Source organism: Aspergillus aculeatinus (genome assembly GCF_003184765.1).
Source record: "Aspergillus aculeatinus CBS 121060 unplaced genomic scaffold BO66scaffold_75, whole genome shotgun sequence".
Lineage (NCBI taxonomy): Eukaryota > Fungi > Ascomycota > Eurotiomycetes > Eurotiales > Aspergillaceae > Aspergillus > Aspergillus aculeatinus.
In genome coordinates this window covers 133,145-150,444 of record NW_020291544.1, presented here as the reverse complement: position 1 = coordinate 150,444, position 17,300 = coordinate 133,145, and the positions used below count along the sequence as shown (strand labels likewise).

The following is a 17,300-nucleotide window of genomic DNA, read 5'->3' as shown; positions in this document are numbered from 1 at the left end:
TCCCATTGATAAACCCAAAACCGTGGATGAATATTTGGTAAGCAGACACGCAGGAGGAACTGACGCGATTTCCAGCAGGGTAGAAGCACCGACGCCTGCGCCCCAAACCTAAGCCGCAAGTATGACATTGCGATATTCCCTCCTAAGGTAGTATGAGGATATTGTGAAATGTTCCCCACCTAAAAGAGAAGACTTAAAGTTTATCAACCAGCCCACGAGCATCATGTAGACGAAGAAGTTCATTATCATCTCAGAATGGTAGATCATATGTCCAGAACCACTCGAACTGCAAACAAATACTAAAAGGCTAACACAAACATTCCCCCAATAACGCCTTCAATTCACAACCGCAGCAAGGGAATCTAAGAACAGTGCGAGAATCATCATTCATGCAACCCCGCATAGACAAATCATCAATTCTATTTTCAAAGACACAACCACAAGATTCTACATGAAATAACCAGGCACGGGTCCGTAAACCTGTCATCGAGACAACCCCCAAGATGAATCAAGCCTGCTGCGACCCATCAAATCCGACCCAAGAGTCCACGGCAATGGCCCCGTTCGACAACCAGGGCGCACCGCCCCCGGTCCCCATGAGGAAATCGCTCGAGAGCCCTGAGAACGCGGGGTCGTCCATCAGCTCCAGAGGCGGGGTGATGGTGGCGGGATCGCCGAAGTCGGCGGGACCGAAGATCATCCCCGCGGGCAGTTTGGGCAGTGGAGTCAAGAAGCCGGAGAAGGGATCGGTGGTGGGCGGGACCACCGACCCCGACCGTGAGTGGCCCAGACCCGCCGCGGGAGGTGCCACCGAGGTCGGCGGCGCAACGACCGAGTCGGCCGAGCTCTGGCTGGGAGGTGTGAGCTGCGACCATCCGCGGGGTGTGGAGCTCGTTCTGAACTGCTCCCAAGCGGCTTGCACCGTGTTGGCGACCGGGCCAAAGGACTGTCCCAGCTTCTCCAGGGTGCGCAGCGCCGTCGGCAGGATCTTGCGTGCCGCTGGCGTCGGCGGACACACCGGATTCGCCAACACAAACGAAAGAATGCAGATAGTCGCGTCCCACTGATACTGGAAGGCCGCGGTCCATCCACACAACAGGTCGGTCTCGGAAAGAACTTGGTTGAGAATCAGCGTCACCACGACCGCGTGATTCAGCGCTGCGATGCTGTGACTATCTGACAGCGGGGTGAGGGAGGCGCCCCGGGGCGGAAAGCGAATGAAGGGACGAAAATTGGCCATCTGGAGGTGATGATACATTACTTCCAGAAGCAGCCGCTGACGCTGCAGCCAGAGCGGGCTAGCCGGATTCAGATTCAGCGGCGTGCGGTCGGTGCAGAATGCTTCTCCCGAGCCCTTGCGTGGGTTCTTGAGAGATCGTGGCACGTTCTGTCCCCACTCATACATCACCCGAATTTTGTCCCCAAGAAATCCGGCGAGCGACTCCATGGTGGCTGGATCTTCGTGGATATCTTGGATCTTCCTAGCCTGCAGCAATTCAGTACAGCGCGCGCTGAACGCAGTGTAGATCCCGCGCGCCGCGGCTGTCAGCCGGATGTGCTGCACATGGAAGCTTAGCCAGCTAATGTCTTCGTCCGGAGGCGATACCAACACCGTGGCCGATAGCTGTACCGCGTCACTTGAATCCTGCGGCATCGCGCAGCCCACCTCAGCGGGATCAATGAGGGGTTGTCGACCCAGCGTCATGGAAATTTGGCTATCGAGCTGGTACAACGTCCACCAGATCCGGGAATGCAGCTCTTGCGAGGCCTGGGGGGTTGACTCCAGGGATCGGATGTTGATGCGCAAGATATGTGCCGCTCTGATCGCCAGACCGAGCAGAGCATGGGCGGTGTCCAGGTTCGCGGTGTTGTAGAGATAGATGATGCAGTAGATGTGGCTCTGCAACGATCGGATGGACGGATGCTCGAGGTTTTCCATCAATACGCGTTGACTCCGACGGTAGAAGGCATGCGCAGCAGTGGTGAAGTGACTGGTCTGCGACGCCGTCTCCCCGTCCGCCATCACCTCATCATCGGCCAAGAAAGTGCTGCCATATTGCATGCATACAGCTAACAAGCTATCCACGAGCACAGAGGGCTGTCGCGGGCTTTGCCCGTTGCTTCCTGCCCAGAGGGAGTCATAATATTGTCGGAACTCCTCCTCTGCCACGATGGGGTACATCCAGTGGTACGCCTGCCAGAGCAGAACCAGGAAATGTTCTTCTTGCTCGCGAGACAGGTCCTCGACCTCCGCCAGTCCCAGACGAAGACTGGGTCGCTCGGCCTCGTCCGACAATTGCTCCAATGACACTGTCGGGGAATGGCGATGGATCTGAGAAAGTCGGACGGGGAGCGGCGATTTGAGGTGGAGCTGGTTGGCTGACTCGGACATGAACCGGTTCAGGCGCAAGACCAGGTAAGGCGCGGAGAGTGGCCCATAGTGAATCACGCCACCAGTCTGGGACCCTGGACTATAGACACCGTCCCACGTTTGACGAGGTGAAGTCGGAAGCTCCGCGGCAGTGGGGTGACCCGAGGTAGCACAATTCGAGGCAGTAGGAGATTGGCGACGGAGAGTTTTAGCTTCGTGGGTCGCCTTTTCTAGTTGCTCTTGTAGATCTTTGAGCCGGTTGCGTAATCGATGAATCTCCCTTTGTCAGGAAATTTGCCATCAGTATCAGAAGTAATGGTGCCAAGCTAGAACTCCAGAAACGTATATGGTAAGGGTGGGTCTTACCGGTTCGCGGCAGGCAGGGAATGAGCTTCGAACTGCTTGGTGTTACTGCAGTAGCCGCCATGGTTGCGGCAGTTCTGGCAGGGTTGTTTATCGTCGCATTTGATGCGGTTGACGCGACACCAGTCACAGGCACGCACGACCTGGTTTCGTTTGGGACGGGGAGCGGCGGCGGGCTGTTGCTCCGCGGGGCGATCGGTGGAGTTGAGGTTGGCGGAGAAGGTGGAGAACATGGCTTTGAGAGATAGGAGGAGATGTGGATATCAAAGATTGCGAAATCATTCGAGGTTTTCCAGCCCCAGAATCGGACGAGAGATCAAATTTAGAGCCAGGGAGGGAAAGAAGATAAGAAAAGATGAGTGTGGGAGAAGTGGAGGGGTTGGAGAGAAAAGTGACAGGAGGAGAAGGCAGAAAGCGTAAGCAGAAGTCATGTGATGTCACCATCCGATTCCGTACCTTATCGTCCCTCCCTACCTAGTAGTGAGCAAGTTACCCAGCACTGACTAGAGTGATAAATAAAAGTACTGAAACTAGTCAACTTAACTAGTCATTGCTAACTTTAGTGAGTTGCTAAGGAAACTGTTCTCGAGAATCTCCCCGAAATTTATATTACAATTCAACCCACCCCCACCAGATTAAGCCGGCAAACACCGCTTGGCAGGCCAGGCTTGACTGAACAAGCCTGCTCTACGATCAGCTTCCAAGCCTTACCCATGCATTCTCGCTTATCCCCTCCTATTGAGACTGGACGACATGCTCCTTGCGGTAAGAAACCATTCCTTCTGCCTGTCGATTCGGCTTAGTTTCGGCTTACACTTGCTATCGCGCCGAGGGTTTGCCTGCCTGAGTAAGATGGAGCCGCATAGAGTTTGAGACAATTTGGCAGCATGGATGCTTATCCCAGCTCGCACGGATGCCCTCGGGTCCCTCTGGCTATCTTTACTTCTCTCTCAATCATCAGCCATGAAGAAACATGAGAGATAGCCAAGCGACCAGCCAGGGAGCCGAAGTCAACCACTCAGGGACCAGGCTGAGGCGGCAGATCCCGACCTCCTATCGCAATCCCCGAGCATGGATGGCGCCTAAAGGTATAGCACTCGTACTCGTAAGTACACCTTGTTGGACTAATTATCCGTACACGTACGTAGCCAATCCTTTGGAAAACCATATGCACGCCTTATGAGGGATCCTTATGCCCGGAGGGTCGTACACAAAGTCACCAACACGGATGCTGAGACAAAGCTTGGCGTTTCTGGGCGCGCGTGTGCGCCTCGTACCGTACCGGAGCCAAGTAAGTGCAAATCGATCTCCCACCCTTCGAGATTGAGATTGTCGCCGTCCCGTACATGATGCTTCTGTTCAGCCCAGTTTCTCTCCTCGCAATGAGCCAAGACATGGTATCCCCAAGGTACTGTCATATTGAGGCTTTGAAAGTATGCAGGATGGGGGCAGGGGGACAGACAGAAAGGGTTCAGGATGATCCCGGAAGGGTAATTGGCATGCCATCTCCGATTCCGTGAATCAGGCCGACGACGACAACCCCTCACCTCACAGGATTCCACCCCATGACAGACAAGACAAGCAGACACAACGTGCCTTGCTGCTGCTGCCCTTCCAACAACACATGGCACATGGCACTGATTCCTTCCATTCCTTAGTGTCGGCGGTTGTGAAACCGATCGGCCGACTTTTTTTTTTCTTTTTCTTTTTGGGTTCTTGTCTTTTGTTTCATTTTCTGTTTCTTCCTTTTTTCTGTCTCCTTCTGTTATCTTTGTGGTAGATTTGGAAAGAATAGTTGAGCCGCAGGAGCGAGGAGGGGAAGCTGTATAATTGCATAAAATATATTGCACTCTCAAGACTTCAAGAATGGTGAATGGTGCGATAGATGAAGTCGGAGTCCTGGGTCCTCCTTCCATTCGCTTAGACCAATGCGGCTGGGAACGCAAGGCCAATCTTCAAGCAGCGATAGAGAGCGTGATGGTGGGTGAGATTGGATTTCGTCTGCTGGCTGAGTTGGAGGGGGTCCGGATACGGGTGGTGAGGAAGTTCCGTACGGAGCAGATCTTCTACCCCAAACCGTTAGACCAACAAGCAGTAGAAAGAAGACTAGCCTGACACAGCCAATTGTGCAAGGGATGAAGGGTCCAGCAGGGTCCTGAGCTCCTACCGGCACTTCCATTCTATATCTCCATCTTCTGGAGACGGAGGGGAAGAGTCTCGCGTGGCTTGACTTGGATAGGAAGGAGGGGACACCTTGGGACACCTTGGGACACCTTAGGGATATCCACCTTGTGTTATTTTGTCGCTAATACGGAAACATTACTCCGTTCATACCGGGTGTCATGCAGGAGCAAGCAAGCTATCCCCAGACTAAAGACCAAAAGCGTTAGCACGAGAAACAGAGGATGACTTGGCAGCGTCTACCGGGGAGGAAAGAAAAAAAGAGAGTGCGACTTACCTAGTGTAGGATCGTTCACAGATCGAGATCCTCTCCGTGAGGAATTGTTTTTCCCCTCCCCGTTGTCGCCCCCTCCCCCTCTTCCCCCCCTCCCCCGAAAGTGAAAGTCACATTAAGCTATACTGAGAGATACAGGCTACACGACATATCGAGCTGTCACCAAATTGGACTTTTGATTCTTTGGGCTGGAACTGCCGGGGCGGGCCGGTAGATCTTTGTACCGATACATACAAGCACACAAGCTGGCTTTACAATGACTAATGCCAAGCGACAAACAAACAATCCCTGATGATAATACTCCTCCGATCCCTGACTCAAAATGAACCATAAGATGACAATTAGGAGCGCATAAAATTTGAGATAATGAGGCGCAATGGAAAAGAAAAGGACCAAGAAATCGGCAATGCATACTCTAAGCCACATATTATCTTTCCCCCCCTCAACGGCGCCGACGCACACGCGTCAGATAGGTGATCACCAACACCATGGTGAAATTAAAGGCAATAAAGCCGATGAAAACACCCACATTCCGGCCCCGGTGGCTATAACTGTAGTCATATTGCGTGTACTATAAGAAGAGTCTGTTCGTCAGCCAATCAATTCCTCTCCGATCCCGACTCCACCCCATGTGGGTAGCTTGCTTCATGCAGGGCGGGGGCAGGTGGAACTCACGTAAGCTTGGCCGTTTTTGTAGGGACAGTATTCGCAGTTGGCCGTACTGTTCGGGTTGACGAGAAAGCCCGTGGCATCTTGCAAGAAGGCAGCAGCATATTCGTAGCAGCTCTTGCCGGTTGGTGGCTGGAACACGGACATCTCCGATTTCGCGCAGTGGAGGGGTAGATCGTGCAGAACATCCACTACCACGCCTTCGTTCATGTAGAACAGGGGAGAGACCTTGTAGTACCAACGCCAGCCAGCGGGTGTGACTGGTGCCGGTGACAGGGTGCCCGCGAAGGTGTTACAGAACATGAAGAAAAACCCATTCGCCGAAAGTGCAGCTTCCACGGTCGGCATCAGCGAGGCGCACAGTTGGGCCAGACTGGTTGCGAACACAGAGAAAAGCTGGTACATCAAGAAGCTGTAGCCGGCGTGGTTGGAGTCGCGGAAGTATCCCACTGGGAAATACCACAATAGCCAGTACACGAGGGAGGTGCAGAAGGCGTACGGCAGTTCAACCAGAATGGCCGAAAGGCTGAACGCCATCCAGTGGTAGGTCAGACTCTCACGTTCACGGTGCTCGAAGATGTTCCGCAATGTGACGAACCGCGGCTGCACCTGCAGACCCAAGGGAGGTCCGACAATCAAGGACATGAACGAGGAGAAGACGCGGTTGTAAGCGCCGCGTTGAGTCAGTGGCGAGTTGAGGTAGGTCATTCCGTTGAGCAACGCATTACCCGCATTCAACCACAATTTAGCCTGAGCATAATCTGGCGCCCGCCAGTAGTACAGCCATGTTCGCTTGAGCAAGACGACCATCTGGTAATGGAAGGGCGCGGCGTGCAAGGACATGGACGAATCACTCTGCGGCGAGGCAGGTGCAACCTGGATGCTGGAGGGTTGGCTATGGCCTTGCTTCCATATCTCTGCCCAATCGGTCTGAACATCCCGTCGTGTGCCGGCGCCGATCACCTCGAGGAAGTATTCGGCGGGGTTCTCTCGCCCACGGCACGGGCGAGCATGTTGCGCAAAGTAAGCGAGAGCCTGCTGGCATTCCACACCCAACGGCCCATCGTACACAACCCGTCCACCACGTGCCAACAGGTAGAGCTCGTCAAACGTTGAGATCAATTCCGCGGCGGGCTGGTGAATAGTGCAGATGATTGCCTGGCCAGAGTCCGCGAGTCTTCGCAAAAGGCGGACAATGGAGTAAGCTGACTGCCCATCAAGGCCGGAAGTGGGCTCATCCAAGAATAGAATGTCCGGCTTCGCAGCCATTTCCACACCGATACTGACCCTCTTGCGCTGTTCCAGATTGAGACCGGCTCCCGGCGTTCCGACCAGAGCATCTGCAATCGATTCCATGTCTAGCGAGCGAATGACTTCTTCAACGTAGGCGTCCTTCTCTTTGAGGGTAACGTCTTGCGTTCGGCGAAGGCGGGCCGTCATTTGCAATGCTTCTCGTACACTTTGCGTAGGCAAGTGAATATCCTGCTGTTGTACATAGCCCATGTGGCGGTTGAAAGACTTGGGAAGCAGTTGTCCGTTCAGTGCCAGTGTTCCAGTAAGGGCTCCCACTTTTGAGCGGCCCGCCAGCGCGTTCAGCAGAGTAGTCTTGCCCGCTCCGGATACGCCCATCAATGCTTTCAGTTGACCACTGTACACTGATCCGTTTAGATTGTCGAGCAGGCGTTTCTGGCCATCCTTGGTCTTCACATCGAGGTTTAGCCCAGTCCAGGTCAGGCTGCGAGGCTGATATTCCAGTGTTGCGCTTCGCTCACGTGTGGTTTCTTTGCCTGGCTCTGGCGGGACATCCAGATCTAGATCTCCGCTTTCTTGATCACTCATCTTCGCTCCAGGTTGTGGAGCAGACGACTTCTTGGTTCCCATACCACGATAGAACACAGTCGCTAAGCGGCCAGCTGGTTGCTTTAGACGCTCCATACCAATGCTGTGAGCCTTTCGTCAGCATGTTTCTGCGAAGATGGGGCAAAAAAAGGTTAACGGCAGGAATGGGAGACCTACGCTGAGGCCAAACCAAAGGCAATAAAGAAAGCTGCGTTGATTCCCAGGTTGCGCCACAGGTTACTTCTTTCAAAACCGTACTGTGCCTTGATATATGCCATTCCCGACAGCATTCGTTGACCTGGCTCCGATCCCACCACTGCACAGACCTGGTTGGCAATGCTGGTATACCCAGGTCCCGACGGGACAAGATCTGCGGTGCTACACTCGTAGCTCAGGTTACCAAACTCGTTGATCATGACCGATTCGAAGCCATAATGGAGGGGCTGTTCGTTCGGGTTAGCGTGCAATTTGAGTATTTTGTTGGGCGAACTCACATTCAGATATCTCAGCCAGCCGAGCCACACTTGCATCTGCGGTGGCGGCACATAGAGACCGGTGTACAGAACGTACATATTGAAGAAGATACCGACCGGAAGAACAGCGCGGTACATGTTGGAAGAATACACAGCGACCGAGCGGAAGAACATGGACAAGGCCAAATGCTCGATGTATACCACGATGAACCAGGTAAAGAACTTGCCGGCGTTCATTTGGAAACCAGTAAGGAAATACAGGGGAATATTCCAAAAGATGACGAAGATCTTCCAGACAATATCCGTCATGATCAATCCAAAGCCGTAAGCCATGGGCCGGTACAGCCGGTATCGCTTGTGCTTCAGAATCAGCGGTCGTTGGGCGAATGTACTGCGGAACTCCGCCATAGCCTGCAGTGCGGGTACGAGGACGGAGTAGAAGAGGGCGGACGCGAAGATGAAGAAAGATCCCGTGCTGCGTTGCTGATTTCGAAACAATGTGCCCAGAATCAAGCTTTGGACAACGATACACAGGGCTTCCACAACCAAAGAGTTATAGTTGTGTTGAATGATGCGAACCTGGCGCGTGGTACAGTACGCAATTTGTTGGTAAAGTGGCAAAGCGTATTGAGCCGATTTCGAAGGACGGGCCACGGCGGGAAGGGACTTCGCAGCCCGGACGGCCGACTTAAGCTCGTCAAAGTGAACACTTCGTCGAAACTCTTGCTGAAACTCATCGGGTGTGCGGGGGGCCTGGTTCCGATGAGCTTCGTGTACACGGCGAACCTCTGGACTGGCGGACATGGAGTTCAAAAAGTCGGTGGTGGTAGTAGCAGACGAGCATTCGAAGCCCAGACTGAGGAAGTACGACTTGGCGTCTTGGATGGAGCCATAGAAGATCTGACGTCCGGCATTGATCACAACAACCTTGTCGAAGTATGGGACAATAGCATCACTGCCTTGGTACACGCTCATGGCCGTCACGCACTGACTCTGGTGGGTCCATTCCCGCATCATCTCTATGAACTCAAGCGCTGTCGAGGAGTCCAGACCGTTGGTCGGGTTGTCCAAGCAAATCAGCCTATATAACAGATCCATGGTTAGAGCTTCTCGTCTCCAGGGAGTAGTTGAACACTGACCTTGCACATGTGGCGAGCGCCTCAGCCAACGAGACACGGCGTCTCTCGCCTCCACTAACACCTCTGATAAAAGCGTCTCCAACCTTTGTGTTGAGTACATGACCGAGCCCAATCAATTGCGCCAACTGCTTCACTCTGTCGTCAATCTCTGACGAGGAGGGCTTAGGACCACAGCGCGCCCGCATTGCGAAACGCAGTGTTTCGAAGACGGTCAGCGTCGGGAAGTGGTCATCAGACTCGCCTACGTCTCGTTAGCTGGCTGCGTTTCCCGACCCTGACAGATCCAAGGACAACCAAACACTTACCGCAGAACACAACATCCTGTGGATCCCGATCAATGACATCTTCCATGGGCTGACCTCCGAAGGTCAAGGTTCCCTGGACGCCCTTGTACTCATTCCACATGCCAGCCAGGGTCTTCAAGAACGTGGTACAACCACTGCCCGGCTTTCCAATGACCAAGACCATCTCGCCCGGCTGGATGGCAGCGGAGAAATCACGAAGGATGGGCCGTGATGACGGACGATGCAGGCGACTTTGGATGGGCTCCAACAGGCCAAAGCCACCTTTTGCCGCTGTGAGGACGCTTGGGGCCGGCAGAGCCTGCCGTGAAACTGTGTCAGTGCTTCCCCCGAAGAGACATTGATGAAGAATAGCTTATCACTTACCCCGGTACCGCTCCCTTCAACCGTTACGTTCTCCATGACGATTCTAGCCGAGTGCAGTGCGTTCCCGTTGCCATTGCGCAGGGAAAGAAACCGCTTCACGCTCAGGGCAATGGGTTCAACGGCCACACTGTTGGATGAATCCGACAAGGGGTCATCACGCAGAGCAATCTGTTCCTTGTCCGGCAGAGACTCTGCGTTGACCGGCGTCATCACGCCACTCCCGCTGGAGTCCTGCTGCAAGGTATCTGTTGCTTGATACTTCTCCATTGGTGCTGTGGATATTGCAATCTCGCCGTCCAATGCACCAGGAGGGTTCCAAGAAAGCTTGGCTGCGACAGAAGTACCAGAGCCGCCATGGTGAGAAAGTGTACCGATGAACTTATATCTCTGGATGATAGTAGAGGAAGCGTTGCAACCAGCTCAGTTGACGACATACTCCGTAGAATGAATGCTGGATTGGGAAGCGGGAAGACTCCATGATGGACTTCCTAAAGGAGTTTCGGAAGGGTGGCCTGATTGGGGTTAGTGGGCAGGTCCCCGGGTGGTTAGTCAGCAAAGCTTGAGTGAGGGCCCACTTGGCCCGATTCGGCTGTCCCTAAGGAGAAAACAGCTTATTTACTCCTGGAGGGAAGACTCGCTCCTCCAGACATTCCATTGAGATGCTCCGGTCTCCGATGTAGATAAACTTGAGTGGAGCCTAGACCATGATCGTGCATGCTCCTAGTACCTTAAAGATTTAACTAATTCTCTTAGCTCGCAGGCTTACTCCCGTGACGATACTAGTAGGACTTTGTCAAGTCCGGTATATATCCAGCTTCTTACCTCTCCCCTCTCCTCCAACTCCACCAACCAATATCCCCTCAAATTCCTTTTTTCGCGCTCTCGCACCACCACTCTTTCCTCGTCGCAATGCCTCTCGAAACCGGTCTTCAAGGCGCCCATGTCCTCATTACGGGAGGTACGCGAGGCATGGGCCAAGCCATGGTGCGCCAATTCCTCCAGGAAGGCGCGAATGTCTCCTACTGCGCCCGCACCGTCACCAACACCGAGTTCAACGACGTCCACCAAACCCTCCCGGAGAGCAACTCTGCCCGCGCAGTGGGGACCGCGTTCGATGTCTCCTCCAAGGAAGCGATCGTAAACTGGGTGAACAGCTCCGCCGAACGCGTGGGACGGATCGATGTCATTATCGCCAACGGTTTGTCTTTCCCCTCCTCTCCCTGCAATGACCACCCCCAACCACCGTCCGTGCTGATCCCACCATCCCCAGCATCGCCCATGCACATGGAAGGCGAGACTGCGCACTGGGAGAGCAGCTTCGCGATCGACGTGATGGGCTTCGTGGAGCTGGTGAAGGCGGCCGAGCCCTACCTGGAGAAATCCCCGCAGGCCTCCATCATCGTGCAGAGCTCGTTCATGGGCCGTGAGTTCTACCGCAGTCCGCCCGCGGCCTACGGGCCCTGCAAGGCCGCCCAGCTGCAGCATGTGCAGGAGCTGTCGCACTACCTGGGCCCCAAGGGCATCCGGGTCAACGCCATCTCGCCGGGCCCCGTGCTCTGCGAGGGCGGGCCCTGGGAGCTGTACTCGAAGACCATGCCGGAGTGGGTGGAGGAGCAGCGATTGAAGATCCCACTGAAGCGGCTGGGAGGCCCGCAGGAGATCGCAAATGTGGCGGTGTTTTTGGCAAGTCCGTTGGCCAGCTTTGTCACGGGTACGAATGTATTGGTAGATGGTGGGATTCATGTGGGCACCCAGTTTTAAATTTCTGAGCGTATGCGATTGCAATGTTATGAATTTGAAGATCATGGTTGATTCTACTGGGTTTCAAATGAATGTCGGTGTAGCGTAAACGAGTATTCCACATCAAGGATCTGAATCAGACCAACGTGGGCACATGTTCAAGATATGCAACAAACAAGATGCAGACTATAGTTTCGATCTCCATGAACATCAACGTGGGATGAACAAATAGCTCTCCTAGCGTGATGAGATCCACCTCAGATTCATGACTGGGATTTTAGTGCATATGTTGTAGGCCAGAGATTAGCTTGGAAGATGCATGGGAGGCCATGAACTGGGGAAACCATGTGCTTGCCATGTGCGATTAATCCCAGCCCGATCCCACGTGGTAACGCTGTGCCATCTACACCCATGCAACACAGAAGATCTACCCCCCCTAACATAAGGCGTAATTCTGCACAGCCTTATTCTTGTCGAAGACAAAACTTCTATAAACCCTTTCCCTAAACTCTAGACCACCAGCACTCGCAGCAAGGCAGCCACCTCGTGTACGAAAGCCTACTATTCCGGATTCGCCCCAGAAGATGCTTACTCCGAGTCCCCGGAGTCATCCACTTCCCTTTAGGGCAAATTCGAAGGATTTTGCTTGCATGCGTGAGGATTCTTGGCTCACAGCAGCTCCTTCTGGAAGACACGCGTGTTCAGCTTCAGTTTCTGAGTTCTAAGATGGAGCCTCGGATCAGGATTCTGCCGTCTGCATTTGTGTATATAAACAGCTTATCTACGAGGTCGAATACAGATACATCCACTCAAGCATCAATACAATCCACCACGAAGACGGCAAAATGGTGTTCAAGACAGTCCTGCTCGCCCTCCTGCTCGGCACAGCCGCAGCCGAGCAAAGCAATACCACAGCATCCCAGTGTCGATGCATGCCCGGCGACCCCTGCTGGCCGACCACGAGTGAATGGTCTCACTTCAACTCGACGGTCGGCGGACGACTCATCAAGACGGTTCCTCTGGCTGCGCCTTGTTTTGACCCCAATTACAATGCCACCGAGTGTCAGTATCTGCGGGACGAGTGGACGCAGCCCGCGTTGCAGTAAGTCAACCTGTCTTTCCTCTGTCTTGGTCAAGAAAGCTGACAATCACACCCCTAGTGATGCATCTTCTTCCTCAATCATGGCTGCTGCCGTGGCCAACGAGAGCTGCGACCCCTTCGCAGCATCTACGGGCACCTGTCGTCTGGGGAACATGGTGTCCTATGCCGTGAACGTCTCTTCGCCCGCCGAGATTGCGCAGACCATAGCCTATGCCGCCGAGAAGAATATTCGACTTGTCATCCGCAACACTGGACATGAGTATACCTCCCTCCCTCTCCTTTTCCCAAGCCAATGCAACATGCCAAATCGAACAACTAACACCCACCCAGCTACATGGGCAAATCCACCGGCGCAGGTGGCCTCTCGATCTGGACACACCACCTGAAGAACATCACCGTGCACGACTACTCCTCCCCCCACTACACGGGACCGGCCGTCACGATCGGCGCCGGCGTACAAGGCGAAGAAGTCTACGCGGCCCTACACAAATCAAACCTGGTAGTCGTCGGGGGCGAATGCGCCACCGTCGGCCCGGCCGGAGGCTACACGCAGGGCGGGGGCCACTCGGCCCTCAGCAGCCGGTACGGGCTGGCAGCCGACCAGACGCTGGAGTGGGAGGTGGTCGACGGGCAAGGGAGACAACTTCGCGCCTCGCCGACCGAGAACGCCGACCTCTACTGGGCGCTCAGCGGCGGCGGCGGCGGGACGTACGGGGTGGTGACCTCGATGACGGTCAAGGTGTTCCCCGACTTCCCGACGGTGGGGGTGGTGCTCGAGTTCGCGGCGGAGGACGCGAGCGATCTCGACCCCTTCTACCAAGCGGTGGAATACTACCACTCGCTGGTGCCCAGCATCACCGCGGCGGGGGGCATGGCCATCGCGCGCGTGATGAACGCCTCCTTCCTGCTGACCCCGCTGACCCTGCCCAACGCCACGCTGCAGCGCGCGCTCGACCTGCTGAGCCCGCTCACGGCCAAGCTGGACTCGCTGAACATCACCTACGCCATGAACCTCACCCACTCCCCCTCGTACGTGGACCACTACAACACCCTTATCGAGCCCAACCCCACCCAGCTGGTCGAGAACGGCCAGTACGGCGGCAAGCTGATCCCGCTGGAGGTCATCGAGAAGTCCAACGCCAACCTCACCGCCGCGGTGCGCAGCATCACCCAGGACGGCGCCGTCTTCGTCAGTATCGCGTTGAATGTCTCCGCCGCCGTGACGGGCCCCACCAACAATTCTGTCCTGCCCTCGTGGCGCACGGCCGCGATGGACGTTATCCTGTCGACGTAAGTGTTCATCTAGCGTTTTGCCTCCTATATCCGCAGTCCAGACTCGAGAACATGAACTGACACGAAAGGCTGGATAGGTCCTGGCCCGAGCACGCCAATCTCGGCAAGATGAAGCAGCTCGCCGACCAGATGACCCAGAAGTGGGTGCCGACGCTGGAGGCCCTGACCTCGGATCCGGGCTGTTACATGAACGAGGTAAGTTCCTAAAGTTTGCAGTCACGACTTATGGCAGAACACCACTGATGTACTGAAATCTCCAGGCCGACCCGCAACAGCCGAACTGGAAGGAAGCCTTCTACGGACCCAACTACAACCGCTTGCTCGCCATCAAGAAGCAATACGATCCCCAGGATTCCTTTTATGCCTGGACAGCAGTGGGGAGTGACAACTGGGTGCAGGAGGCGGACGGTCGGCTATGCCGGGCGACTTCGTCTTAAGTGTTGTACAAGCATGTCTAGACAGTACCTGTGGTCGCATGACGCATACCCTATCTCCCATTCCGTGACTTAGAGCCAGCATATTCAATCCATGTTAGAACAATTGAACTACTTTACATTCTCACTCCGTCTAACTAACCGGACTGATGGAACAACATGCAAAGAACGTCACGCCAGATATCAACATCCAAAACAAGACAAACCCATCAGCAAGATCCCACCGCGTGGATTGTCCAACCTACCGCTCCGGCCCCGCCTCGCCTTGGTACTTATCCGCCCCAAGAGGCAACAAACTCTTCACCGCATCCACAATACTCTCCCGCAGCGGCCGGAACTGCACCCCCAGAACCTCGCGCGCCCGCGTGTTGTCGAACCCGTACACCCCGTCGGCCGGGTACTGGCCGGGCTTCAGCGCGTCGCCCGTGGGCAGCCGGTCCCTGTACTGCGGGAACTCCTCGGCGATGATGGCGACGATCTCTGCGTTGGAGAAGTGGCTCGACACCGTGAAGAAGCGCTTGCCGCCGGCGGCCTCCTTCTCGACGGCGAGGACGTGCCCCAGGGCGAGGTCGCGGACGTCCACGAACAGGTAGTTGCCCGTGGGCGGGCAGCGGTGCTTGGCCGCACCGGAGAGCAGGTCCCGGATGCGCTGGTTGGAGGTGTTGATGGCGTCGAGGGAGGTGAGGTGGTGGGTGATCGGCCCGAGGACGAGCGGGGGGTTCATCACGGAGAGGGTGAAGTTGGGCTTCTCGCGTTCGACGAAGTCCCAGGCGGCTCGTTCCTGTTTGTGTGAGGGTAATTGTAAGTGATTCTGGAGCTCGAAAATGTATTGTGTAGACCATTTATGGGGCAGGCTTACAGCGAACGTCTTGCTGGCTCGGTAGGCGTTGGCGGGGCTGTCGTTGGCCTGGGCTTCGGTGATGGGACTCCAGTCTGCCTGTAGCGCGATCGCAGATTTAGTACGTGCCTGATGTGAGGTTCATATAGCAAACGGCTTACCTCCGAGTACACCTTGCCAGCGGCAGAGGCGAAGACATCGTTGATGGCAGCAAAGGAAGATGTCACCACGACGCGCTTCACCAGCGGAGCATACTTCTTCACCGACTGCAGGATCCCCGTGGTGCCCGTGACGGCTGGCAACAACAACTCCTTTGCATCTTTGGCATGGAAGTGATAAGGACTGGCCGTGTGGATGACAGCTTCGAAAGGAGGATCCGACACCACCGCGCGGTCAAAAGCTGGGTGGCTGGTTAGTCATGGAGAGGCATTGGTTTCACAAAGACGGCTAGACTGTACCATTCGGCTGGGCAATATCTTCAACAATGGCAAACGACAAGCGATCTTGGTTGACATCTGGGTGGGCCTTCTGGATGGCGTCGGCTTTGTTCTGCGATCGAACGGTGGTGACGACGGAGTGGCCGCGGGCCAGGAGGGTTTCCAGGACATGGGCAGCGATGAAGCCGCTCCCACCTGTTGGGCGATTAGTCTCGGATCTTTGGCCCGGGAGTACATTGGGATATACCTGTGAGAAGTACGCGAGTCATGGTGTGTGAGGATGGTTTCTCAACAAGACTGATGAATCAAAAGAGCAGGAATTGAGGCAGGGAGAGGTAGAGTAGCATTGAGCAAAGAGGGGTCTTGTTATCGTTATTTGTACTTTCTTATCGGAGTGGCATGAGCTCTTATCGGCTCCTTAGTCAGCGGTCCTGCATCGCGCTTACCCGATTCGGCCATCCTGCCTGTCACCCAAAGGAGTTTCGGAGTGGCCGTTGGCTCAAAGGAGTTAACCGCTTTAATCCCGAAGCCCCGATCAGCTCAGGTCACCGCTGCACTTCCCTCTCCTTCACCTATTCTGGCCATTGGTTATTCGGAGTACGCGCTGTGAAGGGTCTTGCTTACAGACTCAGAAGTCTGGATTAGGATGGACGCGCGGAAAGGCCGGCCAATGCAAAACAACAGGTGTATTCAACTAATCCTAGTTGGTCCCAAACCATCCCATCCTCCGCTTCTATGCACCATTACCCAACACAGTCATCCCCAGCAGTTCCGATCAATCTATATGCAGTAGCACCTTCAATATCCCCACCCCACCATCTTCATCTTCAGTTGAAACCGATCCAGCCACAAGCTCACAGCCAGACACTGCCCCCATATGGATCCGCCCGATACTCCTTCTGTCCATCGGCCCAGAAGGTGCTCGCCGTGCCGAAGGTATCCTCCATGTACTGGAAGTAGGTGATCTTCATGTCCTCGTTGATCTCGGCCCGAGCCGACCAGGGGGCGGTGATGGTCTTCTGCATGATGTTGGAGGTGATCTCGAACTGGCCCCAGGCAGTGACATTGCCCCCGCCATCGCTGAAGATGGCGTCGATCGAGAACGGGCCGCGGGTCCACCAGAGACCGACACGTGTGAAGGTGTCCAGGAAGGCCTGGTAGCCCACCCGGTAGCGCGTCCCTGCCCACGGCATGATCTTATGCAGGTCCGGGTTGTCCATGGTGAGCGAGACGTAGGTGGCGTCCAGGGTGACGCACTCCTTGATGAGGTCTGGGTCTGGGTTGGGCTGGGTGTTGAGGATCTGGAGGAAGACGTTCATCGGGGTGCGGGTGAGGTTGGCGGGCCAGATTACCGTAGGACTGGTGTAGCGCTTGTCGAGATGGGCTGCATCTTCTTTGTTGGGGGCAGGTCCGTGGGGTACGGCTGCGGCTAGGGGAGACCAGATAAAGAACAAGCTTAGTGCCACGAGGCAGACACGC

General features: G+C 55.2%; 6 protein-coding genes across 6 annotated transcripts; 2 read left to right on the top strand and 4 right to left on the bottom strand.

Moving 5' to 3' along the window:
• Positions 1-215: 215 nt before the first annotated feature.
• Positions 216-3,283, bottom strand: BO66DRAFT_475631 (uncharacterized protein). Its single transcript, XM_025653258.1, has 2 exons — positions 2,738-3,283; positions 216-2,651 (listed from the first exon to the last, which is right to left on the bottom strand). Exons 1-2 carry the CDS (start codon positions 2,965-2,967, stop codon positions 509-511), a joined length of 2,373 nt encoding a protein of 790 aa, XP_025498550.1. The 5' UTR covers positions 2,968-3,283; the 3' UTR covers positions 216-508.
• Positions 3,284-5,376: 2,093 nt separating this feature from the next.
• Positions 5,377-10,094, bottom strand: BO66DRAFT_360605 (ABC transporter PeaB1). Its single transcript, XM_025645012.1, has 7 exons — positions 9,978-10,094; positions 9,615-9,912; positions 9,310-9,550; positions 8,192-9,251; positions 7,875-8,140; positions 5,865-7,800; positions 5,377-5,760 (listed from the first exon to the last, which is right to left on the bottom strand). Exons 1-7 carry the CDS (start codon positions 10,011-10,013, stop codon positions 5,632-5,634), a joined length of 3,966 nt encoding a protein of 1,321 aa, XP_025498549.1. The 5' UTR covers positions 10,014-10,094; the 3' UTR covers positions 5,377-5,631.
• Positions 10,095-10,844: 750 nt separating this feature from the next.
• Positions 10,845-11,738, top strand: BO66DRAFT_360602 (SDR family NAD(P)-dependent oxidoreductase; the record flags this gene model as incomplete). The annotated part of the gene is made up of 2 exons (XM_025645011.1): positions 10,845-11,175; positions 11,248-11,738. Exons 1-2 carry the CDS (start codon positions 10,887-10,889, stop codon positions 11,736-11,738), a joined length of 780 nt encoding a protein of 259 aa, XP_025498548.1. The 5' UTR covers positions 10,845-10,886.
• Positions 11,739-12,562: 824 nt separating this feature from the next.
• On the top strand, positions 12,563-14,549 carry BO66DRAFT_335737 (FAD-dependent oxidoreductase; the record flags this gene model as incomplete). The annotated part of the gene is made up of 5 exons (XM_025644255.1): positions 12,563-12,819; positions 12,878-13,078; positions 13,150-14,109; positions 14,190-14,307; positions 14,373-14,549. The coding sequence occupies 5 exons, from the start codon at positions 12,563-12,565 to the stop codon at positions 14,547-14,549; spliced, it is 1,713 nt and encodes a 570-aa protein (XP_025498547.1).
• Positions 14,550-14,601: 52 nt separating this feature from the next.
• Positions 14,602-16,151, bottom strand: BO66DRAFT_396043 (SDR family oxidoreductase). The gene is made up of 5 exons (XM_025648372.1): positions 16,069-16,151; positions 15,843-16,016; positions 15,546-15,784; positions 15,406-15,483; positions 14,602-15,327 (listed from the first exon to the last, which is right to left on the bottom strand). The coding sequence occupies exons 1-5, from the start codon at positions 16,088-16,090 to the stop codon at positions 14,788-14,790; spliced, it is 1,053 nt and encodes a 350-aa protein (XP_025498546.1). The 5' UTR covers positions 16,091-16,151; the 3' UTR covers positions 14,602-14,787.
• A 536-nt stretch (positions 16,152-16,687) lies between these two features.
• BO66DRAFT_303229 (uncharacterized protein) lies at positions 16,688-17,185 on the bottom strand (the record flags this gene model as incomplete). The annotated part of the gene is made up of 1 exon (XM_025643222.1): positions 16,688-17,185. A coding segment is annotated over one exon (498 nt), but the record flags the coding sequence as incomplete, so codon positions are not given.
• Positions 17,186-17,300: the final 115 nt, after the last annotated feature.